This window comes from Larus michahellis, chromosome 10, assembly GCF_964199755.1.
Source record: "Larus michahellis chromosome 10, bLarMic1.1, whole genome shotgun sequence".
Lineage (NCBI taxonomy): Eukaryota > Metazoa > Chordata > Aves > Charadriiformes > Laridae > Larus > Larus michahellis.
This window is the reverse complement of record NC_133905.1, coordinates 12,600,626-12,619,494: the sequence shown is the minus strand read 5'-3', so window position 1 is coordinate 12,619,494 and position 18,869 is coordinate 12,600,626. Positions and strand designations below refer to the sequence as shown.

The 18,869-nt window shown below is 37.3% G+C and overlaps 1 protein-coding gene across 2 annotated transcripts in view; it reads left to right on the top strand.

Annotated features, from left to right (window-relative positions):
- CNTN3 (contactin 3) overlaps positions 1-18,869 on the top strand; it is a 113,901-nt gene that overhangs the window by 55,553 nt on the left and 39,479 nt on the right. For both annotated transcript variants that reach the window (XM_074603053.1, XM_074603055.1), the window contains exons 3-6: positions 3,633-3,728; positions 16,665-16,868; positions 17,187-17,289; positions 18,294-18,478. In XM_074603053.1, the coding sequence (XP_074459154.1) occupies positions 3,633-3,728; positions 16,665-16,868; positions 17,187-17,289; positions 18,294-18,478 (588 nt within the window). The remainder of the gene's footprint in view (positions 1-3,632; positions 3,729-16,664; positions 16,869-17,186; positions 17,290-18,293; positions 18,479-18,869) is intronic.

Sequence of the window (18,869 nt, the reverse complement as noted above, 5' to 3'; positions counted from 1 at the left end):
AACCATCACTAAACCAATTAAAAATAATTTTGGACAGTACTTGCAGTGAACCACAATGAATGTGGCCAACAGACGTACCTTCTGCAGATGAAGATCAATTTTTTTTTTTTTAATTCTTTTTCACGTGTTGACATCAGGTGAGAACAAGATCTGTTTTACCTTCTACAGGCGCTTCAGGTAGCGTATTCTCTCCCCCCTGTGAATGTACCAGTCCATGTCTTTTAATAACCGGGTATCACATGAACTTTTATATGCTTCTGTTCCAAATGCATAATAATGTTCTTCCAGAGCAGAGGCCGGGGAAATTATTTTCTTGTTACTTTTACTCCGTGTTTTGAAATCTTTCATTGCAACATGCTTGAGACTTAAAACTTAGATTATTAAATGGAAGGAGAGAACCCAATGGAATATGCAGTTTTCATATCCTTGCTGTTTGTATGTGCAAGAACACGTTTCGTTGTTCTCCTTTTCAGGCAGAATAAAAGACTTTTCAATAAAGCTGAATTACATTTTCTTGCTCCATTTTATTGCAGTGGCATGTGTATTTCAGTTGATGTAACTTTATGTACTTGGTGCTAAAGCAATGAGGCCAATATATGTATTAGCATGGGAAGGGAGAAGAAAATGCTGTTTCAGGAGTCAGAAAGGTCTCAGTTGCTAATTTTAAACTTTCTTCTATATAGGAAACTATAAATAGGCAATAAAAACATTTACTCTGTAAGTTACGCAGTTCTAGATTGGTTTTAAGTTGAATTTTTTTCTTCCTTGTGTAGCCAGGCTTTTGTAATGCTTTTACCAAAATATTTTCAGCGTTACGATTAGAGACTTTGCCTGCTAGAGTTGAGTAATAAAGTTGCTCCTTTCCTACTGGAATGGTAGCATTTCAGATGAAAGGAAATAAAAGTGGGGCATAATGAATCATAATAAAGGCGAGTAAGAAGTAAAAAGCCATAGACAAGAGAAACTTTATTTTGGTGACCAATTTGAGAAAGTAGATAAACTTTTAAAAAAATCTGATGATAAATAAGACAATCCATAGATCAACAGACAGAACACAGAAATACTTTATATCTGTTTCTGCCCTTTTCTTTCAAACAAAACAATGGGATATTGTCATCCCATGGGGCACTGAACAGTGCCTCCTGCTCTGAGTCATCGCTTCTCAAAACCATCTTCTGTCCTGTTCTTATCTTCATTCTTCATTTCCAGTTATATTTCATCTATTAAGACATTTCAGCAGGATAAGAGCCTCTGATTTCAGAGATACAAATCGATCTGTAAAAGTAAACATTTTTTTCCATTATTTGCCCACCTTTTACAGTATTTTATTTACCCTGTCAGTTTTCTGAGAACTTAATGTTCCTTCCCAATGATTTCTTGTAATAGCAAGTTCTCCTGGAAGATACAGCACTACTCCCTAGTGTTATTGCTGTTAGGATACTGGCTTTAGCAAAACAAAACCAACCAAACAAAAAAAAAACAAAACCCACCCCAAACCAATCTGCCCTGATATTCCACCAAACGGGACTGGCTTTGAGCTTCACCACTCTGAATATGCTACACAGGTGGCTGATAATCCGACCAGAACCTCGTATATAAGCAGCGAGTACTTTCCAAGGTCAGACGTTTGGACTTCATTCCATAGTGTTAATAAAGAACTATTACTATTTTTCATAGTGATTTTTAATTATTTTCAAAGTGGTGCCAGACAATGTGTAAAGAGAATATACATGTATATAAATGAATTAGGTGATGGTATTTCTGCAGCTGTGTGATTAGCCTGGCACTTAAACTGCTCTAGAAGGTAGGATGGAGAGCTTCCTGCTAATTAGTGAAAAATTATTCTTTCGTGTGGCTCATATTCTTCATTTTCTGGTGGATTCTGCATTGCTTCTCGTTACCAAAAAAACTATTCCCCTGTGACAGCGGTCTTCATCTGCAATCAGTGATTAATAACTTCTGCGGTACAACGTTGCAACAGCTCAAACTGCAGAGCTGCCATGGGTCCCTGCTGGGTACCTGCGGGTAAGGGGGACGAGCCTTTCCCAATGCCTCCGTGTCCCCCAGGTCACCTCCCTTCCCTGGGTCCTTCCAGCCTAATCCCATCCTGCTCGTGCGCTGTGTCGGGCAGCCCAAAGGCAACGGAGTTTCCGAATGTCTGTGTTTGCAGTAAATGAATATACGTGCTTTGAAAGCAGTGATAAAGCAGTTCATCTTAATTACAGAAATTATAGGTATCGCATAAAATTTATGTCTCGTGGTGGTTGTGATGAAAGAGGGCAAAACTTGGTCTAAAATAATTTTAAATTTAAAACAGATATTTTTTTTTCTGTAAATTTAAAAATCTAAATTACAGAGCTGTTTTCATTCTAGTGTAGAATAGTGTGTCTCCTCTTTTGTGAAGGACCAGCGGAAAGATCCAGACTTACTGTGTGAGTGAAGACATAGACCCTGACGTATATCTGCATGGAAATTCAGCTGGAAAGCCGAAAATAGTCCTTTTAAGAAACCCTTCTATGAGATTTATGTGCAGTAGCAAAGAATAATAGAACAGTATCTTATTGTCACAATAAATGTATTTTTTTAAATGAAGCACTGAAATTCTAATCACTCTTGCTCAGTGTTCTGACTGTAACAGCTGTTGCTCTTCAATATTAAAAAATATTATATTTTGGGAAATCGCTACTGTTGGTCAACTTACGACTCCTATTATGCTTGGTTATGAAGACAGACTTATTTTAAAGACTGTGTTAGTATCCTTTTTAAGGTTATAAGCAATTTTTTTTTTAATTGTCTTTGGTTTTATTATGGAAAAATGTATGGTTTATTCATGGAAGAACCTTTCTTAGTGTAGAATGTCAATCTTAGTTTGTATTGAATATTATATCTAGCTTAATTCAAGGATATAATGAGGCTACACTTTTTTTGGATCTTTAGTCACCAGTTAGAGGGAAAGTTAATATAAATTTCTGATAAAGTACTGCTGCTCTGCAATTTTGCATTTATGTATACTCTGTAGCAGTTGTTTCCCCTCTTAAGGAGCTTTAAAAGCTCAGAGAGGACCTGAAGCCCGGTAGAGCAAAGCACTGGGTCCATACCCCGAGGTGCAAAGTGGTTGCCCTCCCCAGAGCTCAGCAATGTTACCAGGGATTCTACTGCAGGGAGATGGTCGAGGGGTTTCTTTTCTATTTGAAAAGATGCATATCTGTTTTCAGATTAGCTGTGTTATTAGCATTATTTTATGGTTGGTTAGAAGAGCTCAGTAGAATCTTGATGCTGTTTTCACCAGAGCCTCCATTTGGGAAGAAACAGTGGATTAAAGACCTATTTTTAAGTTATGCTTATGACTCCTTTTTGGTTATCAAAATTAGAGTAGCTCAAGCCTAGCATAAGAACAAAATTAGCCATAGGATCTGTTTAATTATATTCCTGTAAATTAGTTCACTTCAGTCCTAAATCTGTCATCCTCCCTCCTGTTGAACAGCCCCATTCCTTTTGCAACTGATTCACTGCAGTCCCCAAATTTAGTTGCCTACTAAGAGGTTTGATATCAGGGTTGGAGAACTTGGAACTCCTGTGTATGTAGTCTTTTCCATTTCCTAATATCCAGCTCACCTTTCTTTCAAAAACAGATCTTGAAAACTCCAGGACGAAGATGAGAAGCGCAGTGTCGGTTCGCGAGGGACAGGGAGTCGTGCTGCTCTGTGGACCAGCCCCCCGGGCGGGAGGTAAGGGATGGTCCGGGCTTCGTGCTTCCACCAGGGCTTATTGACTGTAGGGTGGAATATCTCCCTGGGAAGGCAGAGGAGAGATCCTTCACAGAGAGCAAGAATGAAGCCTGGTTTCTGAAGTAAATATAGAGAGGAAGAAAACACAACCAGAAGAGGGGGAGGGAAGTACTTAGGAGGATTTACTTTTATCTTGAAATCCCTTTCTAGCTCCTAGTAATTTCTGTGCAGTTAACATGTCTGATTTTTATGATATTTCCAGTAATTAATTGAGTATCTTCTGGAGTTAAATTCTGCCCAATTTCACAATTGCTGAGCCTCGATGAATCTGGTTTTCTCAATGACTAGACAATTGCAAAGAATAGATTCATTATGCTGGTATCTGCCTGTTTTCTTGCAATCAAGACATTTGATAGTGTAATGTAATGATGCTGGCATAATTTAAAACACCGCTGTCTCGAGGCAGGAGAGAAAACTGGATGTATGGATTCTTGGTGGACCAAAAGTTGCAAGTATGTTTTATCATTCATTCTGCATCTTCAGTCTTTAACTAATTGGTATTGAGCTTCAAGTAATATTGGAAAGTAACTGGTTTTATTTGTTTTTAATTGATATGGAGTCTCATTATTGAAGGGCTGTGATGTTAAGCATTAGGTTTGATTGCAAAGACAAGGTAATATAAGCTAAACATTGAATACAATAATATGGGTATCCTGGCCTCTTAAATTTGGCAGAGTCCAAGCAGACACAGCCATAAAGTGGCAATTTTACAACTGTGTGAGCTTGTAGAATTTTTCTGTCTAAACTGATACATACTCTTAAATCATCTTTATAGCCTTACAACAGCTTTGTCTTTTCAGCTGCTGAGAAAATGGGTCATTCTCCTAGCTATCTATAAGAATTAGAATGATTACATTTTGCTTCTGTATGCAGTCCAAAATCTGAATTACTCTAGCCTTCTTATACTCGCATCCTGTGCATGGGGATACGGACAGAGGTGGTCGCCTCTGCACCGCATCTTGGAATGTTTGTTTGCGGTGTTAAACAGGAGGTGATACAAAACATGCTCATATTGCTAAGAACGGTGGGTCAAATCAACATGTGGAAGAGATGAGAATTTCTTTTGCAGTCATCAGATGGGTTATGATTGACACCCCCCCACGCTATTTGTGTGATTCATGCAAAAAAGAGAGAGCTGAGGGCTCCCTAAATGATCAAATGAAATTGTGAATTGGTACCAGAATTATTTTAAATCCTTGGATTTGTCTGAGACTTGGAGGGTTAACCATTAAAGTTTTCAGGAGTCATAGAGCAAGGTGGAAAAAGTCCTTCCTCTTTTTTCTACACTAAAATAAACCTATATCACAGTGACATCAAGCATACAGTGCCTCTAGATCTGGCACGGTAGGATGCAGGTCAGTAAGTCTTAGATAAAATATCCATCCATTAAGCAGAAGTAGTTTGTTAGGAATAGCAGGGATGGTTTCGGAACAGCTGACCTGGCCTGAGGGCGCTGAGGGCTGTTCAGCCATTTCCAGATTGGTGATCTGATTTATTACTCTTTTTTTTTTTTTTTTTTTTATTCTGTATTTGCTGCACTGAGCTATCAAATAATTTCAGACAACACTAATTCTAAAAATCTTCTCAAATACCATGTTTCCTCTTCCCCCTTAGCCCCCGAAATATTGTTCTTTTGTGTTCTGCCATGTCGTGCAGTTTCTAAGTTCTTGCTAGCTTGATGGGGATTTGTGCTTATTTCTTATGTTCTCTGTAAGTAGCCTTCAAGAAGAGACTTGATTAAACTGTGATTATTCCTCCATATACAGCATTCCAGTTATAATAGAAACCAATGTTCATTCCGAAAGAAATAACCAGGTCATAGTATGGAAAAAGGAAATTGCTCCCCTTCTACGATTTGGCTTTTTACTTTGCTTATCTTAACCACAGATATTTACATAAGTAATATCCATATCTCCTTTCAATGGGGAGCAAATTGTTCCTGCAGTTAACTGTACTTTTGTCCTTTTGAAGTCTGCAGTTCCAGTTCCGTCAGGGTATGGACGTCTACCATTTAAACCAACAATGAAACTCCAATTAATTTCATACACATCGGCTCGTAGGCTGAGCTGGTATTTTAGCTTTGTTTCTGTGATGGCTGTTGGCGTACAGGGGGAGGAAGACAGTGCTCAAGATTAGTTTTATATTTCTGTCATTAAACACAAGCTGTATCACAAACCACTCCAGTATTTTCTTTAGAGTTAGTGCATTTTCCGTTTTTGGCATTCCCTTTTTTAGCAGTCTTGATTGAGATTTACTGAATGGGAGATTCAATAAATGACTGTGTGTGTAAAGACTTTCCCCCAAATATTTTACTAATTGATGTTAGATAATATAAGTTGTATTATAATTGAGCAGTGATTTTTGGGTAATTAAGATGGTCATCTGTCATCATTCTGCATGACCATACTTCTGTATATAACTTTAATTCTGTTGCAGGGAATCTGTTAAAGTACCCTGCTTTTTTCCACAGATCAGTAAATCCTCTCCCCCACATAATCAAAAGGTAAAATGACATCTAAAATTGATTTATGTAGATCTCCTGCTATCTTTTTCAGTTGTTATAACCATTACATTCTACTGAACTCCACAGCTATTTTGACTTTTCACTGTGTTACTGTTGTGTCTTTGGTCGTTTTAAAGGACTGTCGATATAACAAACATCTCAACATACAAAACTTAATATTGGACACACTTAACGTGCAGCTGGTTAAAAAACATTCATGCGATGCTAATTTTTTCCATTCTGCCAAGAATGGAAAAAACTAGACATATGGAGATCTAAAAATGATTTTTATCTACTATTGATTTTGTTCCAAAATCGGTATCTAAGGAGCGACAAAGCCCCAAGTAAAGCAAATCCACAAGTTCCTTTAGGGCTTTACCTACTGTTACTGCTGTGTGTGTATCTTGATTATGATGTAGCTTGTGTTTAGCTAATATTTCTATTTGATAGATATTGTGATTTATATTTGTTTAGTACAGCCAGTTTTACTAATCTGACATTGATTTTTAGATTTCAGAAACGGTCCTAGTTTATGAGGTATATCCTGCTCTTTGGGAGAGGAGAGAGCGATGAGGCATAGTCCTTTTATGTTGTCTGGGGTGGTTTCAGGGCTGCTTTGTACAGTGAGAAAAAGATTATTTTTTTTAATGGTAGAGGTAAAGATTTGCTTGATGGTTACTCAGACTTTTCAGGGAACCTGGGCTTGCCTGGAAGAACTAGACATTACTTTTGTTGGTGGATATACTCCATTATCTTGTTAGTATGTGGAATATGACCATAACCCATGAGAACGTAAGTAAATGGCAAGAATGTTGTGGAGCCGACAAGCTGTCACTTGGAAATTGCAAGGAAATTCTGCTTGTCTTATATTCATGATTATCCTCATGTGATATGTGTTCCTATTTCATGCAATATGGCAAGGATATTTCTACATAAATAAAGTAGCAAGAGTACGTTCTCCATGTTATTATCATGCCATGATAAATCTAGATTTAATCGATAAATGAGACCATATTTGTAGGTTACGGATCAATCTAGTTTATATTGTATTATTTTAAAGTTGTGATATGCTGGTTTGAAATGATATTAGATCATGGAAAAATAGATCCCAGTTTTATTGCTTGCTGCTTGGTACGACAAACTGTTCAGTGAATAATGTCATGTCGGTGGCAAATTAATGTTTAGACTTGCAATTTTTTGCTCATGTCTCTTGTATTGCCATTTGGAGACCTGCAAGTTCCAGCAAGACTGTGCTTCATGGATAGCATGGCATGGAAAGCATCTTACATGCCAGAAATATTTTGATGCTTTGATTATTTATTTTCTGCGACTCTTGAATATCAACATGTTATTTTTCAGAGAACTGTAAGTTGAATTCATTTTACTCATTTGGCTCTGGAACATTTCATACCCTTAAAACAAAGCAGTACCAAAGTCTGATAGAACTCCAGAATATGGCAGGGTTTTTTTCTACTGCCCATCCCTGTGTTTGCAGGAGGTGGAAACCATCCTGCTTTTGCACCTCTACTTTTTGCTGTTGCAGATTGAGGATGAAGCTCATCTGGACGTGAGCAGTAAATCACACTTCCAGTAGGCACATTATGTGGGTTTTGCACAAAAATGCATTCTAAGGAGAACAGAATGTTGAATATTATAAAAGCACTGGCCTTAAAAATGGTTCCATAGTGTTCTCGAGCTGTTCTCAATCTGCCAAGGAGAAATGGTATTTTTATTTAAAAATATATTTTGCGATAGTCCTGCTGGTGTCATCATCATCATCTGCACAAATTTCAGCTGACAGTTTGAAGTCAAATGATACCCGAGACCCTTGTATTTGTCCATATGAGAGACAATCATAGACATCCACAGCTGGATTTTACAGTGATTTCTGCCTGTCAGAGCATTATTTTCACCACCAGTAACAAACTAGTGCTAGAGAGACGCTCTCTGTCTTGCACTTTATCAAATGCAGTCTTTCTAAAGCACTTTTTATTTTGATAAAGCTGTGTTCCAGGCTGAAGTAAACCACATTAAAATTAGTATATCCTTATTTATATATTTTTGCAACATCTGCAGCTACTTTACAGGACATGTTTTTAAGCTAGCGTCGAGGTTATAACTGACCTAAAAAACTTTTAGCAAATGATTCATGATTCCAGTTTGAGAAAGGGCAAACTGGACAAGCACGGCATCACTACGGGTTCTTACAGAACTCTTTAGTTCCATGTTTCATTATGCACATCAATGGCACTGAACATATATATATATGTGTGTGTGTGTATATATATATTAGTACTTCTGTTTTATTTCTTAGTTATATGGTCTTCTATGCCTTTTGTAAGTCTTAGTTTAAGAGATGTATCTAGCTCATGAAGGTTAGATAGCTTCATAGCCAGGTAGTCAGTAGAGCCTGGAAACATCTATAATCAGTAATACTGGCGCTCATAAATTTTGCACTGCATCTTGAATATCCATTGCAAAATTATTACGGGAATATTGCAGCTTTTTATCATTTTGTTTTTGAGGAAAGGTTCTAGCTTTCAATCATTCATATAGAAGTATTTATATTTTTTAAAAATAGCATTCTCAAGTATACAAATCAGAAAAAAAAACCAGTATTTTTAAATCTCAGTGTTTTAAAGCTAGGTTATTCTTTTCGTTAGTGGGGTGAGAGAGCATGTCAGAACCCATAGTCCGTGCAGTGAGGGGGAGCATCATCTGTAGCCCAAGGAGGAGTTTTGCATAAGATTGGTTCAGCTCCTGCTGGCTGCAGTACAATTGGTTTCCACTAGAGATTCGTTAAGATTTTAGTACATATGGTAGTAGCGTGTATAATGTGGGCTGTTGTGGGAGAGAGCAAAGAGTAGAGCAGACTTTGGTGGGGCTAATACTGCAGAAGTTTCATTAGCAAAATGTATGTGGGCACTCCAGGAGACCTTGAAGGACTATGGGATGTGCACTTTATTGCTGATACCTGCTCTCGTTAGCCCTGAACTGGGATAAACTGGAAGAGGCAGCAGTATGGGACAAGAGCATTTTAATGGGAGAATGAATATGCTTCTTGGTGGTGGGGTGTTTGTTGGAAGAAGCGGGGATGGAAAGAAAGAGGGAGAGGTGAATTAGGAAAAACCAAGTTACAAGAAAAAAGTTCAGGTCAAGCCCTTTCTCTTAGTCCTGGGTATCTCGGGTATCCCTGGGAAAAGGAGAAAATTGGAGAAAATAACTGGGTTTGGCCATCTACCAAGATTATTTTTATCCCTAAATTGTTACTGTGGGGTTTTTCTCCTCTAGCTCTTTATTATCTTCTCTACTAAAATACTTGAGTTTTTCGTTGGAAATAAGATAATTGATTAGGGAGAGACAGGAGGGAGATGGCTGCAGTCCCAGCACACAGTCATAGCTGATCATTACGCTATTTAACAAGAGTACTGAAATTAATTTTTGTTTTTCACAGAGGCTTACCAAATACCTTCTCCTAAATGAGCGCAAGGCTACTAAATGAAGTTTGTCAGTAATTACTACTTCAACCTATAAACATTAGTATGTTCCTTTGAAAATTTACTCTTGGGTATTTCCTTTAGTTTCCCGTAGTTTATCTCCCTAATATTTAACATTCAGAAGAAATCAGATGTATTTTAGTTGAGCAATAAGCTAAACTATCATCTTTTTATCCTCAAAATTATTATAGGCAGGAAGCAATTTAAAATACTTTCAACTATTGAAAAAGCACAACAGAGTTGTTAGAAATGCTCTGAGCAATTAAATGTAAAGTTCTAGGGAGGTGATTAAAAGAACAATTTGTCATTTGAAATGGATATGGCTAATGGGTATGTATTTAAATATTGCTTCCTAAAGCAGTTTCTTACTTTTCTGCATACTTCCAGGGCACGAACAACTTGATGGGAGCCAGTGCAGTTTGAATGACACAGCTAGTCTGAAACAATTAGTTCAGAAATGTGATAAAGAGAAACTAATCCATCATCCTGCCCAGCTACAGGGGGAGCGGAATTGGGTTTTTATTCAGCAGTGGAACCCAAATGTAGAAAAGCGTTTTGTTAGACTCTCCCATTAGCATCTGGATTTCCTTCTCAGCACCAAGGAACATTTAACCTGCCAGTTCAGGAGCACTTTTATATTACAAGGTCACATTTGGTTTGAAACTTAACACTAGCTAATGGTCAAACCCCAGTGTGACGGGAGGGGAAGACAGACAGACAGACGGCAAGGCCATGCTGCCCAGCTGCTTCTCCAGTGGAGTGCCGCTCAGAAATGTACTTAACATGAGTTCTTTCTGGTGTTAATAAAGAATTAACACTGCCAGTCTTGAACATCTGTGTTTCCCAAGGATGAGCTTAGAAATGTTTAGGTTTTAATTACAATGGCGTGCTTTGCCTTTGACGCTGCTTTGAAAGACTTAGAAAAATTCTACAAATCGTCAAGTATGGAGAAAGACAGACCTTCAGTGGGATTTGTCACCTGTGGCAGCCGTGCCAAGGTAACTTGGCCAGTCCACGGTTGTGCTGTAGGTGGGAGGGCAGCAGAGAAAAATATAATTCATGCTGCAACTATATTTAAGGAATTGCACTTTATTTTTTTTACATCCCAGTAGCTCATTTCAAAACCCGAAAACAGGTGGACTCTGACCATATTCTGTTTAAAAAAGAAAATTAGGTGTCAGCCTGAAGTAGGAACCTTGCAATTTCAGCTGAAACATTTCAATATTCTCATTAAATGTGTAGATTGAAATTGTAAGATATTACATAGGTCTCTAGCACGGCTCTCATTGTTTTGGGTTATTCCATACACAGAAGTTGCATGCCTAATTACCTGCACCGCATGCTGAAAATTGATCTTTTATATTTTATCTACGAAATAATTCACCTTTTATGCCAAAAAGATTAATGGTATACATTAGTTTCAAATCACGGTGTTTTCATTATATTCTGGAATAAAATGAGTTTCTTGGGATATGTTCTTCACTTTTGTAGCTGGACTCAGATTCCCGTCATGGAATTTACATTTTGTATAGGCAAAACAATCTTCACCCAAAAGAAGGGAGTTATTCTAAAGAGTTTGGAGGGGATTTACAACCGTTTCTAAATCTCCAGACTTTTTTCCCCACGTTGGGAAAATGTTACAACTACTTTAACCAGATACTCATTGTCTCTCCTTACTCCTGGTGGCCACAATTCAAGCCCTGTTATAGAGGTTGGGTTTGTAATTGTCATTATTTTTACATAGAAAACATTAACAAAAAGTACACTACCAACCTACAGTCTATAGATAGACTGTACTCTGAAGTGTGATTGCAGCTTCTGTAAACAGCTAAAGAATTTTGCATTATTAGCGGTACAACTACTTGTATGCAAACAATTCATAATGCCCCTTGGTAATACACAGTCTGAGTTTTGTTTTGTTTTTCCCAGATGAAGACACTTAAGACAGTTTTTCAGTTTCTGGGCATTTAATGTGCTCAAGAATATACCCTAAAACTCTGAAATGATGTACAGTTTATTTCAAATAAAATTATAAGGAGTTTTTTCATTGTCAAAACGATATCATTTTTGACAGTGGTACCTAAAGACATTATAATATCCAATTTACATAGAGTTGGGGAATCCCATATTGGAATACATAAAAACCTTGTCTTACGCCTACCGTGCATAAGATTTTTATTTGTAAAACAACCTTTAATGTTTGCCAAAAAAAAAATGGAAAAGATACGCTTTATTTTATGGCAGAGATAAAGCATTACCTCTTTATTTTGGCTAAATTCCAGGCACCAGGATCAGCCTTGCTGCTGATTTGCCCAAGGAAGGAGGGACTACTTGAGGTGGTGAAGTAAGTGGCATAAAGTAGTTAATGAGAAGTTTGAAGGTAGTGTATGTAAGAGAAAATGCATTAGCACCCCCAAGTACAGTGACCTAAACCCAGAGCAGCGCGATCCTCTAGGGATTAGGCTGCAGTGAACTAAGGACAGTTTATGTCTAGGTTAAGAGCTTCCTCTGGGAGTTTAATCCACTTTAACTCATGCAGATTAATTTCCTACTTGTAAATAATTTGTTAGCGCTCTCCCAGGTGTTCCCATGCAGACGGCGGTACAGAGCAGTCCTCAAAACTGTTGACAAAGGGACATTTCTGCATGTGACTGTCCCCGGTGGCATCGGGGCTGTGCCCCGGGAGCCTTCTCCTTCCCGAGTGATGCTTATCCACCAAGTGAGAGGCTTTTCTCCACTTTCTGTCATTTCTTCACAGTTGGAGCTGAAACTGGGCCAAATGATGAGCTAATTGGTTTCTTTCTTAATTACGGAACCTGTCGTTATCCTCTCAAAATCAGTGTTACTTTCCCATTACTTTTAACTCTAAGGTAGATAATTCAAAATAGCTGGTTGCTACAAATTTCCATGTCTCTAATTACAGTTTCTGTCATTGCTAAATTTAGTCTGACTACTTTCTTGCACACAGTTTTTTTGAAAGCCATATACCATCCTGCAGGTTAGGCAGAGTGCTAGTGGAAGAGGGAAATACCAGGATATTTCAGCTTCCCATTGTATCTCTATTACAGAATATTGTAAAGTCTGAATTGGAGAACTGTATGAAATGCTACAGATTTTTGGGTATCAATGATTGACATGAAAATTCTTTTTAAAAAAACAAAACAAAAAACCAAACAAGAAACAGCATAAAATCTCTAACTACTGTTTAGTCAGCTTGATCCACTCAAAATCAAGTATTTTTCTTTCTTTTCAGGATTATCTATGGAAACATCCGCTTCACTAATAGAAATCCAGTCAGTTCTGAACTTATGTGTTTAAATCTGTTTCAGACCAATATTGTTCACATCATTTACTTTTGGCTGTTTTAGAAATCTCAGTTATAGGGCTAGTGGATATATATTGAGCAGATGCATGGGAGAGGTGATGGGAGAGGAGAATTGAACAAAAAGAACAAGAGATGGTGGGGAATGATGAGCAGAGATGATGAGCAGAAACCTTCACAATCTGTGCGTTTAGTGTGTAAAATAAACTTTATGAATTATCCTTCTCCTTTCGGCCATAGGTCTATATGCCCTTTTTTATTATTATTTTTTTCCAAACTTTTGCTTTGCTGGCTTCCTGAAATAATTTATAATATTGGATTCCCACAACTACTGTTACGTGTTTACAAGAAATAAAATTGCCCTGGTTTCATTCCATGGCCTTTCACTGATGTGTTGCAGCCTTTCTTAGCGGAAATGTGTAATGTAATTAAAAGTAATCTTTTCAAAAGCATGTACGTGAGTTTAAGGTCTAACTTTGAACCTAATTAAAAACTACTAAATATGTGGGGCTTATTCCTTTATCTTCCTTGAGCAATATTAAACTTTTGTTCCCTAGGAAAGGAAGGTATGGTTTTCAAGGAAATGACTGTGGCACATAGTCAACGATACTGATTAAATTGTTGAATTTTGTAAAAATCTAAGTTTAAAAATGACAGGCAATTTTGTGAGCTATTTTTAATAGAACAATTAGATGCCCAGAGCACCTAGAACAGTATGAGCATGCTGAGCATGTTGTGGCTTGTAGACTGCATAGTAAATAATAATCAAATAATGCAAAATAAAGAGGAGAAGCCAACCAAGATGTAGTAAACAAATAAAAATTGAGTAATAACTGTAATTTCCAATACCTTATCCATGCACAGTTGCCAAATAAGGAAAAAATGTATTGGAAAGCAAAGGCTTAGATCTCTGAGGAAGCCCAGGAGAGACATATTACTTCCATTTATAACAGAAAATCAACTGAAAACTTGTAATTGACAGAAAGGGAGTGAGTTTGTGTCCCTTGAGGTGCCCTAGGATCAGCAACACGCAAATGGTGTAAACATAATAAATCACAGAACAAGTTGTTTAATATGAATTTTTTTGGAAAATAAGAATACGATTTTGTAAAGTACAATAAATATAAAATGAGGTATTGGCTGTGGGGCACTGGTAAGGAAACACCCTGCTCCTTTTTTAAGAGAGTCGATGAAAATATACATTGAATGGGAAATTAGGTTTCTAGGAGTGCTTTTTCGTAGGCTGTTGAAGGATCCAATTAAACTGGAATACACTTTTTGTGGCTTTCATAATCATAATGACTGATTTCAATGAGTTTACTCTTGACTTAACCCAATATAATAAGAATGAAATCAAGCTGCTTATTTTCCTGTTGTGTATCCAGAACTGTCCGTCCCCTTTGAATGTTTTGAATAATGCCTTTTTTCTTTTTCTTTTCTTTTTTTTTTAAAGAATAAAATAATATTTTGAGCTGAGGAAAACAAGTAGCTTGATAAGTACCAGAACCAATAAAGCCTGGCTTCCTACACTTTGTGTCTTGTGGATTTCTGAGTTTGACGCAGAGCTGAAAATGTAGTTGTTTGGGGGTTTTTTTCTTACAGTTCCTGATTGATACCTAGTGTGGCCTACAGCCTTTCCCTCAGCCTTGGGGTCGCTCTCTTCATCCAGCTCCTGTGTAGAAATGGAATTATGCTTTACTTAGCAAGATCACATAATCTTTGCTGTTAAAGAGGTTGTAGTCCCCTTCAGACTCTTCAGGTGTACTCTTTCTTTTTTTTTTCTTTTCTAAAATTATTTTTTATTTTATTTTTTCTATTTGAAGTGGCTACTAGATATTGAGTAGTGCCAGACCAGAGCCAGAACAGTGCATAGATGCCACCTCCTTGCTGTGTGATGCTTTCTCAACAAGCCCTCTCAATTCAACAGCAAGCCCTTGACACCTACGTCTTGGTACTTGTGTTGGAAGATGGAAGAATAGCTGTACAGAACGTTTTTTTTCTTGACTGTATGAATATTCTTTGGGTTGTGTACAAGGCTCTTGTGGCGCATCTCGAAAGTCTTGCTGAAGTCAAGGCAGATCACAGTTCACTAACTACCCTGTCTTGTCTTGGCAAATCCTTGTTGGCCTTCCTTATCATAAATTAATGACGCCTCTCACATTATGTAAGAAGGAACTTTTAGAGATAACCATTGTGTCACCTGAGGAGACATGCTGTGGGTCCAGAAGGGTAGATAGCTGTTTTCAACAATAAATATTTCCAAGTACGACAAAAGTTTAACTCTTGAGAAAAGTCCTGAGACCGTTAATTGTTCATACACACCGCTCCTGCAAAGTTATGTTAATGGCAGGATTTTAAATATTGATAGAAGAAAATTAAATGCAATTATGATAAGCCATTTCATTTGATGCCCTTTTTGCATTAGCCAGTCCATAAATATTTTAATAATTTCATTTATTGAATGTTTTCTCATCTGCACAATCTTATCTTGTGTTAAATTGTCCTGTTGGCTTAGCGCTTTCCTGGGTGCATATTTGTACTCAATGATGAGGGTTATGAAAATGCCTACTCTCCGTTCCATGACTGCATCCAAATTTACGCACTTTCATATTAAACCTGTGCAAAAAGGGATGATCTCCATTTTGTAGGGGCAGTGCAAATGCTACAAGATATTTTAGCATGAAGGCAGGTCAATCAAGCTGTAATTGTCTCTAATTAGCACTTGCAGAAGCAGTAATCTTTTTATAAACTTTCAGCTGAGCGGCACTTGGGTGAAAAATTATTTCTTGCCTGGAAAACCATTAAAAATTAATTTCCTTTGATTCTGTAGGATACAAATGAGACAAGCACATGCCCTTGCACAGGAAGGGGTTTTTGCCAATTAAAATTGGACACATGGAGCTCAGAGTGGCGTTCAGAAAAAACAAATCATGCTGCAGTTTTTGCCAAATCTCTTAGTTTATCTTTTGAAGTGTGTTTTTCCTTTTGAGTTACCATAATGAATGGTAGTGAGGGCTACTTTGCCATTTCACATAGAGATTTCTTTATGGCATTTTAATGGATTTTTCTATGAAAAAACCTGGGTTTGCTATGTGTTGAGCTCTAATAGGAATTTATGCTTCTTTTAACATTCCTTTCACTTCCATACACCTGTGCTGTTTCTGTCTGCTAAGTACCTGAGTTGTAAAGTAGCTACTAAATGAATAATGTTTCCGTTTTAGCAAAGTTTGGTCTCATTTTTACTGTCTCCTCTCCTTCCCATTAAGTGCCGCACAAGGCACTTTGAATTCCTTTCACCTTTTTCTTCTGCTGGAGAAGATATGGCTTTGGTGGAAAAATGGTTAGTTTTGCCCTTTTTTGGTTTTGCTTGTTTCTGGTACCTTTTTAAATTTATTTCTCTCCATCATTGGCTCTCAGTTGTTACATAATATAGTAATTGTATATAATACAGTATTGAAAATACAATACAATAATAACATAAACTTCTATTTGAAGAAAAAAAAAAAGCAGAAAGCCCTACCAAACACCTTTATTTCTTCTTTATTCCCAACTAGAATTGTCGTTTGCTTGGATCTTCAATGAATATCCATCATTTGTACAAGAGGACAGTCGGCGATTTGTGTCTCAAGAGACCGGTCACCTCTACATAGCCAAAGTGGAGCCATCGGATGTAGGGAATTACACTTGCGTTGTAACCAGCACTGTGACCAACAGCCAAGTTCTTGGGTCACCGACTCCTCTAGTGCTGCGCACAGATGGTATGGCTTCCCTTCTGCACCGTGAATAAATAACACATCTAGTCGTCAGTGAATGTTTTTGTCTCTTAACAATGTAACATTTTATGCATTCTCAGAATATTGATTGCTTTATAAGAAGATAAACTATTTTGTGCTGCACGCTCCTCTTCCTCTCCTGAGTCTGACAGTGATTGCACTGGCAGGTCCCTGTGCTTCTCTTTGTATGTGGAGCACGAAATAAATAAACTTGGTTTTGAATTTGATGTGATGTAATGCGAGAGAGAGAAAAAAAAAAGGCTTTAAAAATTAAAAATTTCCTTTTTCAATTGTCTTATGTAGGTGTGATGGGAGAATATGAACCCAAAATAGAAGTTCAGTTTCCTGAGACACTTCCTGCAGCTAAAGGCTCAACTGTGAAGCTGGAATGCTTTGCACTAGGAAAGTAAGTTTTTGACTTCACCCATGCCTGTAGGTTGAAGCACATTAGGGTTCATCTGCATAACAGATGGGGAGTTCTGACAGTCGTTTTGGTAGTGTTTTCTACAGACCCTATTTTGGTCATCGCAATTATTGCCTTGGAATATGAGGGCAAAGAGTTTTGGAGTAATTTTTGATTTTGTTTAGAATTAAAATGTATATTTTGGCAACACAGGAATCTACATTTAATTTCAAATTATCTTGAATAAGATCAGTGCAGTTTTGCATATATACTTTGACCTAGCTCTGCTTTGTCTGTGTAGAAGAAAATGTTGAAGTCAGCGAGAATTTTGTCTGAATTTTACTGTTAAATGTACTTGATGCTTTAATAATGCTGTTCTTTCTTTATAGCTGAAATAAAGATTAAAATGCATTCCCCTTCTGAATGATATTTCACACACAATTGATATCTTTTCTCTTTCACAAATGATCTGAGAAAGCATTTATGTTTCTGTAAATGTATTTACTTACCACTTTGCGGTTTATTTGCAGACAGCTTTGTCAGGTGTTCATGATTTTAAGTATGTGATTGATAACTTAATCACATGTTATTGCTCTGGTTCCCCGGCTAGGTGAGTGAAAGTTTTAAAATCCAAGAATGAATGGCTGTTCTAGGATGAGAATTTCAAAAGACTTGCCTTGATTTTCCTTCCATGGCAGTCACTGGTAAATCTCACCCCGTCTTCAGGGGAGGTCAGTGCTGATTTACAAGAAATTTTACACTCATTGGACATTCACATAGATATTAATGAAAAATTTGGTACCACAAATAATAGCGTATGAAACAGAACGGTACATGCAAATCAGTTGCCATAGTGTCTGACCATCTGTCATCTACAGTATGAATACCACTTTTAACACAAGCTTTTAGTCACTTCTGAGTATTATTATGTATTAGTTTAAGTATCTAATTTTGACAATCAAGTACTTTAAGCAAAGCTGTTTAAAATCACATTATTTTCTTTTTAGCCCCGTGCCTCAGATTAACTGGAGAAGAACCGATGGTCTGCCATTTCCAAGTAAAATAAAGCTGAGGAAATCCAATGGCATGATTGAAATACCTAATTTCCAGCAGGAGGACGCAGGGCTGTACGAATGTATCACTGAAAACTCAAGAGGAAAAAACATTGCAAGAGGACGTCTCACTTACTATGGTAGGAACCTTCCTTTCTCCTTCTCTCCCAACTTTCTTACACGTTAAATATAAACCACTCTAAGGTATTTTGGGGATTACAGCTTCTGCAATACCATCAAGCATTTGTGCGTAAAAATCCGTGGCATCTTAACTACTCGTGGAGAATGAGAACTTCTGCACCAGGTTTTTTGCGTAACAGTTGTAATAAATGTCCAGGCTCAAAAGGGTTGCTAAGAGTAGTGTAGAAAGTGCTTGTACTTATTTTTCTATGATGGAAGGCCTTTTTTTTAAAAATTTCTTATTGGTCCATTGGTGAAACCTTAGATTTTCAGTCAATTGGATTTATTTGGGGGATCATTTAGGCCTCACATTTACAGGAAATGCAAATTTTATCTTGCTTTAGGAGATTA